A 17565-nucleotide genomic window follows, 5' to 3' on the forward strand; every position below is an offset into this window, starting at 1 on the left:
ACCTTGGACAGAACCATACTCATGTTAGACAGATATCTGAAGAGACTGCGTTGGGGTTAAAAGACAAGGGGAGAAAGAGAAGTGTTGGGAAAGGAATTTTTTTTTTTTAACACAGTTGAATACTGAATCACAGAGTCAGCAGGTCAAATTGTCAATTTTTTTTGTCAAGTTTGGCTAACATTAGCAGCGCCAGCAACCAGCCGCAAACAAAGACTGTAAGAAAAAATGGACGCGCTGCTCGGCTTGAAGTGAGGTTTCCACAAAAACTGCTCCCCCCGGTGGCTGGCTGCAATATAGATTAAAAAGTCCGTCTCTGCAGCCATTCTAGATAGGCTGTGGTCAAACTTTAAAAAACTAATACTCCTGGTAGAAATGTTTTTCGCATCCGATTGCCATGGTGATTTAAAGGTATCATTTGGGTGTCTTGTATTCAAGTCCTCTTTTTTCTGAAAAGTTTCATTTTCATTCGTTATATGAGGTTAAAAACGAGGTTTTACGTAATGTTTAACAATGATTGACAGCTGCCGTTCTTATGTATTTTTTTCGGGGATTGTAAAATATGTCGGGAGGTAGAGTCAAGAAGTGATTAGACTCTCGATAGGAAAAAAATGATTATTATTTTTGTCACCCAGCTCCACTCAGATTCTCCCAGAATCCCTCATCGTCTCTACTGCGCAGACTCTGGCTGCACAACTGCTACAATGGCTGCGCCTGTGACCGGGGTATTTTGGCTTCAAAACTGTACAATGATAAATGGCTGAGCCACGCTGTTGTTTATATACAGTCTATGGCCACAACTGACAAAGAACTGTATCTGATGCCCTCAAACAATTACATACGTTTACATTTAGGTTGTAGAGCAATCAGGTAATAGATGGCAGTATGAACTGAAGTTCCAACCCAGGCTAGTAGTGGATGACACAACTGCATTATGGACCTACCATTATATTAATATTAATGTTTTGTTAAATCAGCTGGTGCCAACTAACAAGGTTTTTAACTGTCATCAATTTATTTGATCATACGGGCATGTTGTGTAATGAGAAAACAAGTTTTTTTTAGTAATATGTACAGTTTAATTTTCTCTCACTGTTGTCCTAAGAAAACCAGCTTTGTTACTTGTTTGCCAACTAGTAAAATGTTTTGGTGCTTGTCTGAATACGGCTTCCATACCTAACACCAAAAAAGATATAATCATATTTTGATAGACGTCAGAACAGTTTTTACTTAATTTCAACATATCAAGAAACACAAACTCATACAACAATGAGTCAAAAACATAAATAAGATTATAAACATTATATACTGTATATGGCTCTGTTTTCAATGTGATGACTTTTGTATATGAGATCATGTTGAGTCTACCCCTCTCTTTAGGTTGTATATGCTGACAGTTCATTTGAATAAAGAAATGTGCCCCCTGTCCACCACAAAAGGGCCAAAGGTCAAAATCTGATAATAGGAGCCAGTTGGGGCTAATTGAGGCTTCAGTGGGGGTCAAAGCTTGCTGCAAGCAGGCTTAAAGGCCTGACTGAAGGACAGTCCCTTTAATCACTACATCACCCTGCTGCTAAAACCAAGCCAGCACATGTGTTTGAAGACTGCGCATACAGATTGTAATAGTAACAGAGCAGAATTTAAAGATATATATTGATGGCAAGTCTTACGCTCATTGGGTGGTCTGCAAGTGATTCACACAAGATTCATCTATTGTTATTACAGGGAAAAAAGGAAAATAATGTAAATAGATCAAGTTATAAACACACACAGACACATGAGAAAGTCAAAGAGTTTGCAGATTTAATGCAGCTGACTTCCCCACACTGTGCAAAAACATTCTTGCATAAGAGTTTATGATTAATGTTTGCAGTATGCTCACAGTCTGCTTCCTCTGTCAGATATTACAAATGGGCTATAAGAGATCTCAGATATATCTATAAAGCATCATAACTGATGATGCTGCCACCAGGGGAAAGTGTTTCCCTCTATATTCATAAGGCTCTGTTTGCTTGCTGCAGTGATTAAACAGAGCATTATTTGATTATGAAAATTTCCAATAAATGATGGTTATAGTGAATACTCTGCAATAAACCAGAAGAGTGGCTGAGATGGTGACATAAATATGTGTGGAAGTGGGTGTGAATAAAGAAGACAGAAGCCACCATGAATAAAGAAGAAAAGTAAAATTTGTAAATTGATCACATGTTTAATGTATAACTTCAAAGAATACAGTTTTATTATGTTTCCTGGGAGCATTATGACAAACAAAAAAAACAAATTTAGGAATTAAAGTACAAGAAAATTAGAAATGTGGAGCATCTTTAAGAGACCAAAAGCCTCTAGTTCTTACAGTTCCTTGGTGAAATTGTTATGATGAAGGAAAATTCAGAGATTTTATTTATTTATTTATTTATTTATTGATCTTGGCTCAAGTTCCACAATCATGGTGTCAGTATCTGTCAAGTTAAAACATAGTTTACAAAGTTCCTGTTTTGATTTGTTAGCCCCTGTCCCTTGTCTTTTACAGGTCCTGTCAAGCTACCTCTCTCACTCCTGATCACCAGGTGCGCCCGTGTCTTGTTAAACTGATCTAGTTACCTGATTTTTGCCTGTCAAACTTGTACTTCTGCCTTGCTGGCAGCTCACCTGTGGACCAGACCTGTTTGGACTCTTAAGGGTGCTTCTGTCTCTCGTATTGTAAATCCTCCTTTCTGAGCCTGACGTATAATATTTTGTTTCTTACATTGCTGAGATATGTTGATTAGTTTGCCATTTGCCTGATCACTTTATAAGCACTGATGTACTTGCAGTGACTGTCTCTTATGGTCACTGCAAGTACAATGCAAGCTCTTTCTGAAGCATTGTTTTGAAGCTCAGTGTTGGTGGCCGCCATGTTGGAAATACTGATATAACAAAATGTTTGTCAACCTTGAAAAAGACAAAGAGAAGGAAACGAGGCAGGTCAAACAGCTAGATCTTCCCCTTCCACTAGTAGTTGTGCCCCTAATTCTGCTAATTAATGCATCATTTCACATCTTAAACCCTATTCAACCTAATTTATCATATTTGATACATTAGCTTCAATGACCTTCTTTTTGACTATTGAGAAGTTGTTTTCCATAAAACCTGTTTAAAGAAAAAAGTATTCTACCCCTATCAATGACCTTTACGGGTGCAGCTGTAGCTCTTTTTGTTGTTATGTGTTTGTGCCATGGCGTTTGTTCTGTTGGAGACTTTGATATGATTTCTGAAGCTGCATTTGAACAATACAGGAATTTAACAACAACAAAACAAACTGAAAAACACGAGTCCTCTCGTGCAAAGAGTTCTTTTCAGAAATGTTCCGTTTCTGTGCAAATGTGTCTCTTTCTAGTATCTGTTATTGCCATGTTGCCAGCTTCTTCCACAGTAGTTGAGTGCAGCCTAGGGTAGTGTTGATGTCTGAGCTAAGGTCCCTTTGCATGATAAACAGTTCACTGGGAACACTGCCAAGACTGGTGCCACCCCTTGCTACCAGTTATTCGCTGTGTTATATCTTTTTATTCAAACCAGCCCCACACTGTGTCCACTATACATCATTATGTACCACAGTTTCCTTTAATATTCGATAATGACCGAAGGAAAGAGAACCGCCACCCCTAGACAAGTTTGTCTTGCAGTACACCCAGCATGTTCTGAGCTCTAAAATGGTCACTTGTGTTTTGAGTGCCATCTTAAGTTTATTGAAGATTATTTATTTAAAATAGGGACAATACATAGAATACATTAATGAACATATACATGTAAATATGCAAGATTATAGCTAACCGCTAATTTCCATCTTTAGCCCCTTTGGCCAGATGATGTCAACAGCATAAAATAATCAAATAAATAAAACAACATGAAAATGTGTCCTTAAAAACATAATAGGGCAGAGAATGAGAAAGAAAAGCAAGATCAATGAAAAGTATAGTTGATCATGAAACTTACAGGCCAAGGGTCAAGGGACCATACGAATTTCACTAGTGTTGAATGCAAAGATTAGAAATCAAAAGGTTGATTAAAGGGCAAAGTGCTGAAATTAGCTGGTGGTTGTAACACTTTAACAAACTAGAATATCTACATCTGCATTTCTTACTTGTGAACTGGTCACGTCGCTTGGCATGCAACTCACATTTCAGATGACAAAAAAAGTTACTGAAAGTGTGTGTCTAACACACCAAGTTTTATGGTATAAACAAACCTATCTTAATACTGATAGCCTTTGCTTTTGTAGCTCATAAAGAGACTTCATTATTATTTCAGTCTGTTTCATATCAGCTTAAACACCCGCTCATGACCTTTAGATAAAGTTTGAGGGGTACAATTACAGAAGAATAAAAAGCAAAGATTATTTCCTGAACCAACTTTTCTCCTTTTTAACATGTTTGAAATAATAATGAGCAAAAGATACATAGATGGAATAAAATATTCAATTCAGGGAACTCCTATGGTAGGTAACTGCTGGAGCACTAATGGGATAAAGCACCCTCTATGGTACAGTTACTGTGAGCTAACCTGCAAAGTAGATTATCCTGGATACCTCTAGTTAATGATTCATAGAATCTTGTGTTTTGTTAATGCACACAAATAAACCATTTTAAAGTTTTACAGACCCTATTTTGCTCCTCTACCCCTTGTTAACCATATTTGCTCATACCTACTTTTCCTGCTCAGTCCTTTTCTCAAGCTCTCTAAACCCACAGCATCTATTGTCACATTTGTGCATTTTTACCTGCTTCTTTATCACCGCAGGTCTTGCTGTTCTGTGACCTAATTTTCCTTCACTTTGTCTCCCTTGTTGAATATTTAGGGGGTATGGGAGCTGAAATGACAAAGTTAAAAGAGCTCAATTTTACCTAAGTATGGGCGGCTGCTATTTTAGCAGAACTGTCAGGAAAAAAAGAGAGTAGAAAGAGAAGAGCAAGACTAGAGATACATTTTTGTCCCAGGAATAGCAGGTTTGATTGCTGATGGGACTTTTGGTCAGTCTGCTGATAAGCCATGGAGTCTGCTCTTTGTGGGGCTATCTAACATAATGGGACAAAATAATGGAAATGCCAGCACAAAGATAGGTATAGTGCAAGGTAAGTGGTTTGTAATGGTCTGGGTGGCTTCTTCTGTTGTGACTTTGGGCTGGTGACACCTTCCATGATTTGGTCAGTGCTTTCTACTGATTTTGATTGATCATCTCTGCTTCACAGCATGACATTAGAGGGAAAAAATGCAAGTTCAGCAGCTATAACAAAACATATCCCAAGCCTTAGTGCAGATCATATCTGAAAACTGGAATCCAAACCTCACAAATCTGTAAACAGTAGTCAGAAGACTAAACACACACAATCTGTTCAACTCAAATCCTACAGGGAGTATTTAAGCTGGCATGTAATCCAAAGAGATGCTGATGTCACCACAGATGCAATGCAGTATTGCATGAAGGTGATCACTCAGAAATGATGACAGCATTGAGAAAACTATTAATGTTATTGATGCACAATGCTTCATTTTGCCAGCTCATCCAGAAATGTCACGACACAAACATTGTGTTTGATTGCTGTTAATTTGACAAGTAGTTGGTGATATAATGACTAAATATGATGCCACAGCTTTCATTTGTCTTCATAGTTTTATTTAAACCTGGCAGTGCACAAAACATAACTAACCTGCTGCGAAGACACACAGAACGTTTGAGGAATGACTTTCACACACATCCCAGTCGCAGATGTTGCCTCTTGAATTATGATGATGCTCTCAGTGCAGGATGCATTCAGATTGGTGTAGATTACAGCCATAAACATGCTTGATATGAAAGTGACACTTGTGACTTATCTCAAGCTTAGAGGGTGAGAAGTAAATTCTTAGCCCTCCAGACTTCTGCACACTGAAAGATAATGTGAAACAACTGAGCGTGTGCTTCACTGAGTGTATAGATGTGAAACAACTGAGCGTGTGCTTCACTGAGTGTATAGACCAGATCAGATGCATTAAATCCTAACATGTCTTGCTGTAGAGATGGAGAAAACTGTTAGTATCAGATGTAACAGGTGACAGTACATCCCTGAATGTATAGACTGCCAGAAAAAGGATCACAATAATTGATACTGTGTTCTTTATCAAGGCAAAGAATAGGAGGGGCGTCAGGTAAAGGCAGCAATATAAATGTCAAGTAAAGGGCAATACAAGTTGACATGCCGTTTGTTAAAGATCATTTCAATGTTTTAAAAATGATTTAAAAATGCACCTTCTGAACTCAGATTCAACTGTTGCTGACTGGAAAAAATACTGTATTCTTATCAGTCTACTTGGTCGTTAAATAAAATTAAGTTGAATTCACATCTGAGTTTATCGGTCAGGGTTCAATCTAAATGTAAGTGGTATGTATTTGTTGGCAGCACCTGAATGAGCTCATGCCCTGTTCCTTTTCTTTGTGCCTTTCCTTCCCACTTCCCAGCCAGTCCTTGAATACAACCAAAGTCCAAACAATGCTGCAGGATCTGTTTTCCTTAATTTGGTCAACAACAGCTTCTCTCACTAGTTTCTGCACAGATTTCTTCCTCTTTTCTCTGCTCAGCCCTCAGCAACAAAATGACAGCTGTGTGCTCTCCAAACAAATCAAGACCTAGATCAGATATCTTCTCCATGTTGTTTGCCACTGCTATTGTACGTTAACATTGTAGCCTCAATGTCAACAGGAAGCGGCGAGTCCATATACTATGAATATGCCAGACGTCTCTCAGGGAATGATTTGAAATGATGAGTGTGGTGTGGTTGTCCCTGACTTCACCTTTGCTATTTAAAATAGGAACTTTTACAGGAGTATGTTAGGACCACAAAAAATGTTTTTAAGAAGTGAGATAATTAAACTCAAAACAAAATAATCTCACTTTTTAAAACCAGAATTCTGTCATTGCCCTAATTGGCTTATAGAGCTTGCCTATACAGGATCAAGTATTCAACACAGATGATGACAAACAAGACAGGCTGTTAGTCTGTGTGGTTTTTATGACCTATGTGTATGTTATGGTAGCGTATTGCATTCACCCGAAAAAAAAAAAAATCTCCCTGTTTTTATGAGATACTAGCTCATAAATACTGAAAATAAATGAAAGTCTTTAATCGTCATCTTGATCAGTTGTTCAGACGTAAAGCCCACTCAGATCCGCTCAACATTGCAGTTTTTCTTCAGGATCAGCTGGATCAATACAGCAGGCTGCATGGATATAAGATGATCTGAAGTGCATTCAAGCTGGCAACCATAGTCAAGAAAGAAGCAGGCTACTGCTGAACGTACTGGATCCCCATGGAGTGCAACCGAGGTGCCGAAATCGTCTTCCACAGCATAAATCAGCCTCTACAAACCAGTGCTTTTAAAGGACTTTCAGCAGTTGCCTGATTGTTTTTTGACTAACCACATAGCCAGCTTTATTGCACTTCAGATGCATCCCTCAGGTGTCTGTAAAGAGTACAAACTAATAACAATACCATCTGTACTTCTTAAAGACATAAGTATCTCCAATTGTTTCAAACCAAAAGAGAAATAAAACCGAATAAGGTTTAACAGGTCAGACATGTTTCTTTACCAAGATAACAGTTTAAGATTTTCAGGAATTCCTAAACTTTCAAAAATGAATATTTTCTGTTCTTATGAAAAAGAATCTCGTACAAACAGGAAAATCAAAAACAAATAAAAATCCTGTTTTTAGGAGATACTATCTTGTAAAATCAAGAGGTGACTTGAATATACTTAACAAAACTATAATATTTCTAATTGGCTGAAACTATTTTTCCTTTTTTAAAAATACAGAAAAGAAAAAAAAACACTAAAAGGACAACTAGAAGTTCTGAATGAGTCTGATAATCAAAGTGTTGGAGCCTATGTGTATACTCCACCTATATAACCAGTGCACATAGCCTACTTCTATGAACAAGCTATACTTTGAGACAGCAGTCAATGGACACACTAAAAGAAGAGACACTGAAAATTAGGTGTTCTACTTTATTTAACCAAACTTTGTCAATAGAGCTTTAAATCAACAAGGACGACCAAAACCTGAGGATGGGGTAAGCTCTTAATATGTATCATGATAACCTCAATTACCCATTTCAGTAGATCTTCAGTATTTATCTAGAAGGTCACTTGTGATGACACCTAAGTTTCATCTCCCAAATTTTCCAAAATAAACAAATGAAGTGATTATCAACTTCAAGATTCCACTTGAAAAGTATGGCTTTGAAAGTTGGTATTAAAACTGTAGTGCCGTTTCTATTGAGCCAACTCCAACTAGGATGATGTTTATGTCCCTCAGTTTCCATCTCTTCTTGTCTCTTAAAAATAATTTGGTTTCCTTTCTTCCATCTGAGCCTCTTAATCTTCATTTAACCTTATACAGTACATGAATCTTGGGGTGTAACAGGTTTCATCCTCTCTGTTGAAAAGAGAACTGAGATAGGAAAAGGGCAGCCAGCCTAATGAAAGTAATGAAAAGCAAAGCGTTTGCATCATTTTAATTAAAATGATAACTCTGTCAGCTTTATCAGGGAGGCGGATGCAGATGCAAAGTAATGTGACAACAAAAAAGTGATTATGTGTTATCTCAAGCCATGTTCACTGCACACAGTAATTGTATTTTATGATCTTGTGCCTGCTGCACAGTCACAACTCCCCCTCCAATGATGGCTTATGCTTCCTAGAAGTGCTTCGAAAAAGCCCCACCAAGAACATTTTGGATTAAGGCGATATTGCTGCTGAGACAATCCTGACAAACTGATAGCACGTTCACACGCAGCCACACACTCCCATTCTCTGTCTTGCTCTCTGCCAGACACGGGTGTCAGCCAAACAGCGCTATTTGCTGGAGCAGGACTGGCACTTCTCCAGACCATGGGGGTAGCAGGCTTGGCAACGCAGATCACTGATGGACTCATTGAAGCGGTTCGCCAGCATGGACAGCTTGCTGCCGTGACACAGAGAGCAGGGAGCGCAGCCCGAGCCGCCACAATGCTGGCAGCTGTCAGCCTCCTGGAAACAGAAAAAAAACACACATTATGGAGGGGAGAGGTGTAGACAGTGGAGTGGTGAGGGGGAGAAGTGTGAGGTTTGCAAAGGGTTAAAAAAAAAAAAAGGAATGGATGAAGGACAAGAAATGTAGCTGAAAATGGAAATTAGTTAGCAGTAACTTAACAACAAGGGTAATTTAAATGCTGCACTTAGTGCTGGGTAACAAACATTTTAAATATTCTGCAACTGTCTTAAAACTGATTAAAATTCAACACTCATTCCAAGTCCATTAACAGCAAACATAACCACAGCTCCAGCCTGACTGATGACTAACAGAAAACAAGCTTAAATACATTTTTCTCACTGTTCTCTATAATTAAATGCATTTGCTAAGTAGCTGTGTCGCTGCATGTTACACAGCCAGTTGGTCATTTTTATGATCAGCTGCTCATTACTGGAAAATGTACAATAATGAGCAGCAGCCTGTAGACTGTTAAAGAGCAAAGCCTCAATACTGACACGAGATGTGCAGTGTTTAAATAATATGTTCACACCTTTAACTCCAGTCAAGTTTGTGAGGATATAATTTGTGTTTTCCTCGGTTTTGAGTACATTTAGATATTAAAGTGATATAAAAAAAAGCTGCTCACCTTTGACCCTTGAGGATTTAAAAACTAAGATGGAAGCTGAGGTTTAAAATTCTGATATACTTGTAAATTGGCTGAGAGTTATTGTGGACATTTCATGTGGCATTTGGAGAATCATTGGATTCTCTAAATGCATTTTTGTTGATGTTTGACTCAAATAATCTATAGCCAGCAGTTCATCACTGAAATGATAGCTTCTCCTCGTCGCTTTTCAAAGGCTCCACAAATACTAAACCTTTGGTTTCAAACAAGACTTGAACCCCAGTCTCCTTAGTGCATGATGTTTAGAGTTTGACCCTTCCAGATGACCATTAATGTGACAAAAATTTTGTTTTAAGCAAAGTGCAAATAAGACTTCTTCCACCAAGTCAATCCAGCTCTCTTGGAGGCAGAGTAGGGGCCATGATACAACCAGACTTTGCTGTCTTGTTTAAGACAGGATGCTTTGAAGCACATACCAAGCAGTGAGCTCCTATCTTTTAACATGAAGCCAATGCAGAAGTGTTTTCTGCATTGGTTTCATATTTTAGAACTACAGTCTATCAAACACCAACTTGAAGCTGGCTGCAAAACACCCCCATTTACAAAAACAGATTTTTAAAGCAGGAATAATTGTTTTTATAGCATGGTTAAAAAAATGGTTTTCAAATAAAACACTCATCCCTCTACTGGTACACACTGAATAAGGATTTAAATTCATAAGTTAAATTTCATAAGTTTTTAATTTCTTAGATATTTAAGCTGCTGCTAAAGAGACTGACGCTCCCGCCTAGAGATGGGTACCTTTCACATTTGAAACGATACAGTACCAATGCCCAGTACCTGGCAATCAATATTGGTACTCAACGGTACCAGTTTTCGGTACTTATTTGTGTTTATGTGTGTATATATTATTTCAATACTAAAATAAAGTTTTTCAGTTTGATATATTTATTCTTTAATTTATATATAGACATGCAATGCTGTGTTCATGTCTGGCAGGGAAAATCATCTACTCTGCGAATGTGTTTAGGTACCTAAACATGATACCTTTTGGTTTAAAGTGAATCAGTATTTGGTACCACAGACAGAATTAGGTCGGTACCTATACAGGCACCCATGCCACTGCTTCCCTTCTTTACGTCACTAGAAGTTAGGTTGAGTCAGCTTTTTCCTGATGGCAACCACCAATGACAGCTACCGAACTCTGTTTGAGAGACAAAACAGTGACATCACAGGAAATACACTGGAAAAAAAAGAAACCTAAGTGTTTATGTTCTATTTTTAGCAAAATATGAGCTTCAATCACTGGAGTCCAGGAAAATGTCTTGTGTCAATATAACACAGGAAAAAAATGAGGTCTGATTGGTTCAAAGGATTAAAATATCGTCCAATGTTGCAAAAAAATTATTAGTTTTGTTTCTTGTTTGAAGAAGACATTATTCTTACTTCAGGAAACTTGACAAGCACAACTGTTTTTCAGTAATTCAGGTCATTTTTTTATGTAAATTTAGAAGTAAGACTTTTTGGTGATCAACTTTTTAATGAAATTAAGTATGACAATTTTTGTTTGTTCCTTTCAACGGATATCTGTTTTTTAATGTTTGACACTCCACACTGGAAAGTCTGGAATCCTGTGTTTGTTTGGAAAAATCATATGCCAATCATACGACAAACTTTTACTCTCAGCAGTGTCCTAAAATGGCACCTGGCTTTCATAAGAGTGATGATTTGATAGATTTTATCTACTGCAGCTGTTGAAGCTTTGTATTTCAAAGCAGTATCAAGCAAGTAACCTCTGACGTTAACATGAAAAAGTCAGACAAAGCTGAAAGTTGACACTTTGTCTGACAATAACTGTCTCTAAACCTAGATTGGTTTAAAGCTGCACACTGCACGGGGCGATTTGTCCGCCCACTCCACTTTAATATTTGACTGGTGTACCAGTATCAAAAATTTAGGTGTAGATTGAGTTAAGAGTTGTGAAGTGTATGCACATGTTCAGTGTAAATCGAAGCCTGAGTTACAAATGAAGACTATGAAAAATTAACTACCTTGGAGTTCAGGCAACAAAGGCAAAGACAATAAAGAAGCTATAAAAGAGGAGTGAGATTGCCAAATAAAGAAAGCTGAGAGTGAACTTTTTCTCTTTCTAGTGGCAGAGAAAATGAGAAAATAACGAGTGAGGTGAGAAAAGGATGGAGGGAGTGAGGAGAAGAGAACAGTAATCAGGCAGGGAGGAGAGAGGGAGAGGATAATAGCTGGAGCTGGGTATCCTTGTAGGCTGGCAAGTGGCAAGCAAATGCTGCAAGGGCAGAGAAAAAACTGTGGACTCATCACTATCTGTTCACAGTTGACAGATAACACCAGGACAATGGGATGGTAGTTATTGCAGCGGGTGGGGGCACGAAGGAGGTGGCAGTTACAAGGAAACACAGAGGAGATTGTGGGATGAGAGGGGGAAAAAAACCTCTGTGAACAGGAACAAATTGCAACAATATGGCTGCACAGAAGACCCTGCTGTTATTCTCATGAAAGGAGAGATTAAAGTAAAGAAAGGGTGACTAGGGATGTATGCAGAGAGAGAGGGAGAGAAGGAGAGGGGGAAACACATGGTGAATGTGAGAACACCAGGAAACAGCAACATGGTGATAAAAACCCCACCACACCGCTGAGAATAATTTGGCCAAGGATCATTACCTTTGTCTCTGAGTCGCTGATCTGTTTCTCTCCCCCGTCTTGTGTACAGAGAGCTTTAGCCCTCCTCCTGCTCCCCCTCTCCCTCGCCTTTGGGTATCCCTCTAAGTCCACAGAAGGTACTGAGTGGTGCCGTAACGCTTCAGGGTTCCTCTGTGGTGCTCTGATGATCCGCAGATTGCTGGTGTAGATAATTATCTTGCCAAAATCCAAAACTGAGGACTAAGCAAAGAGGAAAATTGCACATCAGTTCAAATAAACAGCAGGTGGTGCATCTTAGCAGTAAGTATTTTATTCAGCCCCTACATAGAAATTTCACAAATTCCCCAGATGGGGTTTTGCAGTTTGGTGCAGCTCTGCAAAACACAACATGCTCTATAGCTGCTCTCTGGTCTTCTGGCACTTGGTTGTGTACAGTTGGGTTTTAAAGCTACAGTTATTCCTCGCTGAACACAGGTTTTCATCTTTGTAATCATCAAGCACTTAGGAGAAAAAACTTGATGATCTTTCTTCTTTACATCGGATGCCCTTCCTGATACAACCCTGCCCATTATTTCAAGCATGCTACCTTCACTGATGACACCACAGGCTTGCGACCACCTACTGGGGCTAGGAAAGATGCCAAACAATAACCTTAACAATAGTCTATTATGAGCTTTTTCAAATCAAGTTGTGCTGTTGTAAGTAAATATATTCAAAAGAACTTAAAGCTCATACCCCTGAAAGATAACCAGGGACTACATACTGGGTTATACCCACACCAGCATGGTAGCATCCAGTAAGAGCACACAGAAAACTACAACACACACAATGGCCACAATAAGCTTGAAATGTTCACATTACTTTGTGAAAGTAAGAAACTGTAACTTTTGCTGGATGGCTCAAAAAGTTTTACAACAACTCTAAAACTTATTAGTGAACGGGGTTATAGTACACATTTGATGTCAATGATTGTATTCCTGTAATTTCGCTAATTATATTATTTTCTCTCTGAATTATTTGACTCTGTTCCTCTGTAGAATCAAAAGTGGCAATATAAGTCATGTTTTTATTTCTCAAAGTAAAAACAGAAAGAAGAAACAGGATATCCAAGCCATGCAGGGTAGGAACTCATTAGACCTTACAGTCAGCGGGCGTCTTTTTGACCACCATGTCTTCCTTTCATTAAAGCTCTAAAAGGGATCAACCAAATCCAGATTGCTGTTTTCCACTGATAAATGCAATAAATACTGGCCTTGGTCACCAGGGCCAAGCATTCCTTTGTTTAGAGGATAAAAGAATGAAACTGACACTAAGCCAGCAGGCAATGGAGCTGACCTCCCTCTCAGCCCCCTGCACTAATGAAGCCACTGAAGCTCAGCAACATCACCACTTTTCCACTTGGATTAACTGTTTTGTTGCTGCTATTGTTCTGCTATAATTGTTGCTCTCTTTATATAGCATGCAGTTGATGCTATGATCACCCACTGACTGTCTAATTTAAGTACTCATTGCTTGCTCTGTTCTAAAGATGTAGGAATTAATTATTGAATTACATTGTGTTGGCTGGTAATTCAGCATGTGTTTATTTTGGCATGTCTGTTTTGGGCATATGCAGGCTGGTAATGCTCTGCAGGGTTTACCAATCCTTCCAAATAGCAGTTTTTATTATAATATGTGTTATGTACGGTTTTTGAAAGAAGGAATGTAGTAATTAGAAACACAAAATCACAGAAATAGTGCAAAGTAGCTTATAAAGTCTATCTTTTACTTTGGCTTTTGACCATTTGAAGCAATTTTGTGCAGTCATAGATAATGTATATTATTGTTGTTGTTTGAATTAGCGTCTTGCCGGATAAACTCTGCCTATTCACACATGCGTCTTTTTCAAACTAGTACATTATGAGGCTGTCATTTTAACTAAATGTTTTTAAACTTCTACCCCACTACTTTACATCATATCCAATTATGTGCATAAATTGTCATTTTATTTTCATTCATCAAAATCATATTACTTTTCAATTCCAGTTCATTTGAGCTGCACTGGGGGATGAATTAAGACATTAAGACAGATCAAAGTGCTTAACATTCTGTCAGACAAAACTGCCTCTTCTCATGAGATATCTAATCTAAGTTGATGTTGATTAATATCAAAATTTTGTGAAATCAAAACTATGCAAGCAGCATTACTTACAGTGCCATCTCCCTCTGCATCCTCACCTTGACCTGCAGAGGGTTTGTAGCCACTCATTCCCCTGTATACGTTTATTCTCTGGGCAATGAGCCCTGTGGGAGGATGGACACCTGTATGCAAAAAAATAACATGTTGTCATAATAAAGTCAGAATTTTTAGTCTATGAATAACAAATTTGCATATTTCATATAGTTCCTGCTATTATAATTGTTCACACTATAGAATAACAGCACAATGACAAGGTACAGGATTCCTTTTCCCCTAAATGCAGCAACCCATGTTATGCTAGCCTTGTCTGTTAGCATAACAGGCTAGTGTAACTGATTCTGTGTTCACTACATGTTGCTTATCATGTTTGAGGGAGCCTAAGTGGTACACTCTCACAATTTTAAACACTTAACATTACACTTGGAAGCCCAAAAAGTTACTACCCAGTGAAAAAAAAAACAGTTAACATTAAACACCTAGCCGAATGGCTGAGTAATTTCAAACATAAATGCTGATTTAAGCGCTGGCAGTTATGGTAGATTGATTATGTCTGAATTCGACACAGCTAGACTAGCTACTGCCACTTGTTTCAAGTCTTACTGCTAAGCTAAGGTAAGCATTTTCTGGCTTCATTTGTGCCTGATAGCTATGCTGATTTTAAAAAAGGCTAGTTTTAAATGTAATGTCAGTGTTTGTAGCTTGAGCAGTATAACTTGATGGGTCAGTGAGATAAAATTTGGAGTTGGCATAACTAGTTCTTCTTTTTGTGTCCAGCCAAAAGGCTAAGCTGAGCTAGCTACTCAAGGGGGTGCTAATGATAGCTCTGTTTTAACTTCACGGTTATGAGAGTCAGACCACGCATACAGAGTGAAGTTAGAGTGTGGTTAACTGTATGGGTAAAAAAGAGTTTCTAATAAAATTTGTAGGTTACAGGAATAGTTAACGTAAGCTTTACCTGAATGTTTAGCATCACCATGGAGAGGAGAAAAAGGGCATTTTAAACATCATAATGAAATCATACTTTGTTTTAGCACAATTATTCTGATGATTCTAGTCTTAAAGTGTTGATTTATTTATTTTTTTTATAATAGGTAGAAAGAAAGTTTAGTGCAACAAGCCCACTTCATTTATTTTGACTATTAGCATTCAGGTATCATGTAGCCCCAAAAATGCCCTTTGTTAGTATTTGTGCATGCAAATTTACACAGGTCTTACAAATATTGACTTTGATATTTATATGACAGAAATAATTCACACTCACCCTGTTGGTCTCCATGAGTATCCTCAAAGCCACAGAGCTGCTCCATCTCTAGGTGGCTGGGTGGGATTTTGCGGTGAACAAAGCTGTGAGGGTATTTCTCCTCCGGGCTCTCCAACTCCTGACCGTCCTCGTACACATGTTTTAACACCCGACCGCTGTAGGACGACGCCAGCTTGAACCTTACCTGTGGTATTAAGGGTATTAAGTCAAAGGTGACTTGTCTCGCTACACACTCTAGGTTTTTCTGCTGAAAAGCAGCCCCTGAATGTTGACAGCTATATGTCTAAGATGCACAGTTTGCTAGCACAGTGAATATGAATTCCAAATAGAGAAAAACGCTGCTACATCAGACAAGTCTGGCACATTCAAACATTCTCAGCATTTAAGTATGAGAGTTAACATCCTGTATCGGTCCCTCTGTCAGGGTTGAGGACGTCAGATGCAGGGAGATGCTGAGGAGCTATCTTCAAGCACACCAGCTTCAGCTGTTTGTGTGATATAATATAAAGAAATGTGCCAGAGATGTTAAGACAACTGTCTAAAAATGCTGTAAATAGAAAGTTCGATCATGACCTCAATATGTCTTTCTCTCGGCACAGTAGGGTGATAAAAATACTTCAAAACCCATGAATTTGAAAGAAAGTAAACAACTCACCTTCCTGGGCTTGGTGCCTTCATAGCGCTGATTTAGTTTTCTCTGGAGTTCCTCCATGATGGCTGACACAGGGTTGCAGAGAGGGGTCAGTCCATCAGAGAAACTTCTGAAATGGGGCGACTTGACATCAGCCGGACACCCAGGTTGTTGTTGTGAAGAAAAGATGAAGGAAAAATGCAGAAATTTAGCTAGATAGAAACACCATGTATAAAAGCACAGCTGAAGAGCTGTGTGTAAGGAGTGGGTGGATGAGTAGTTGAGATAGAGCTCTTTCTGTGTGTCCAGCCTCCTGAGTTTGACTGCACCTGCTGTTTTAAGGGACCACCTTTCTAGCTCTCCGTGCTAAATTATTCACAGCTAGATCAAGTGTACAAAAGCATGGTTGAGAAACCAGAAGCTCTGTCATCAAATAATTATGATCCCCAGAATAGAAGGTAGTTGGAGCCATGGAGCATGGTGTGTTTGTGTGTTTAAGGGAGAGAAAGAAAGAGTGAGGCAGTGTGGGAGTTGTGAGATGGTTGTAAGAGTGTCTGTCATTGGACTGAAGCCCAGTGCATCAGTGTTTGAAAGTAAAGGTATGTTATGTCTGGTGCTATTGTGTAAGTCTATCTAATTCGTTTGTCTTTGTTATGCTTAGATGTATCCATTGAATTAGATGACTCTGTAGAAACCTTAGTGATTGAATGCGTGTTTTTGTGTAATTCACCATTCACATGAGGGCCATTTCCTCTAAAATTACATAAGGCTCATTATAGATATTGTGAGTATTTGAAAACAAGATGTCAAACATCACATTATGTTTCATAGACTATAGAAAGATGGAGGTAAGGAATCTAGATCCCTGCTAATCGATACCTGTGTGTTGAATTTTGTTTATTTAAAGGGGATTTTTACTGAAGCCTAGAATGACTTCTAAGTCGCTCCCTGCAGTTTGCACTCAGTGACCTTACCTAATGCCTCAGATGAATCAAAACCACATCCAATTCATTCCACAGCAGATAAAGCTTAACAGTTAATATGAAATAACTAACATGTAAGGAAACCGGGAGGAATGCCCGTTTAGCTTAATTCCCATCTTGATCCTACAGTGCATTAACTTGAAGTAATGAGACACAATTAGTGTTTTAACTGAATTACCATACGCTAAGT

The 17565-nt window shown here is 38.5% G+C and overlaps 1 protein-coding gene across 1 annotated transcript; it reads right to left on the minus strand.

The window, feature by feature from the left end:
- Nucleotides 1-1011: 1011 nt before the first annotated feature.
- On the minus strand, nt 1012-16622 carry grxcr2 (glutaredoxin and cysteine rich domain containing 2). Its single transcript, XM_074673044.1, has 5 exons — nt 16417-16622; nt 15762-15945; nt 14513-14622; nt 12343-12561; nt 1012-9037 (listed from the first exon to the last, which is right to left on the minus strand). The coding sequence occupies exons 1-5, from the start codon at nt 16471-16473 to the stop codon at nt 8864-8866; spliced, it is 744 nt and encodes a 247-aa protein (XP_074529145.1). The 5' UTR covers nt 16474-16622; the 3' UTR covers nt 1012-8863.
- Between the last annotated feature and the right edge of the window lie 943 nt (nt 16623-17565).

Source organism: Halichoeres trimaculatus, unplaced genomic scaffold (assembly GCF_033239565.1).
Source record: "Halichoeres trimaculatus isolate MK-OKI-2021-1 unplaced genomic scaffold, fHalTri1.1 fHalTri1_scaffold_6, whole genome shotgun sequence".
NCBI classification, from domain to species: Eukaryota; Metazoa; Chordata; class Actinopteri; order Labriformes; family Labridae; genus Halichoeres; species Halichoeres trimaculatus.

Bases quoted from the DNA above. Each gene is read 5' to 3' on its own strand.
- grxcr2 (XM_074673044.1), bottom strand. From the start codon at position 16,473: ATGGAGGAACTCCAGAGAAAACTAAATCAGCGCTATGAAGGCACCAAG. The intron at 15,946-16,416 runs GTGAGTTGTTTA...TTAATACCACAG, and splicing joins AAGGCACCAAGCCCAGGAAG to GTAAGGTTCAAGCTGGCGTC. The intron at 12,562-14,512 runs GTAAGTAATGCT...CTCTTTGCTTAG, and splicing joins ATGCAGAGGGAGATGGCACT to TCCTCAGTTTTGGATTTTGG.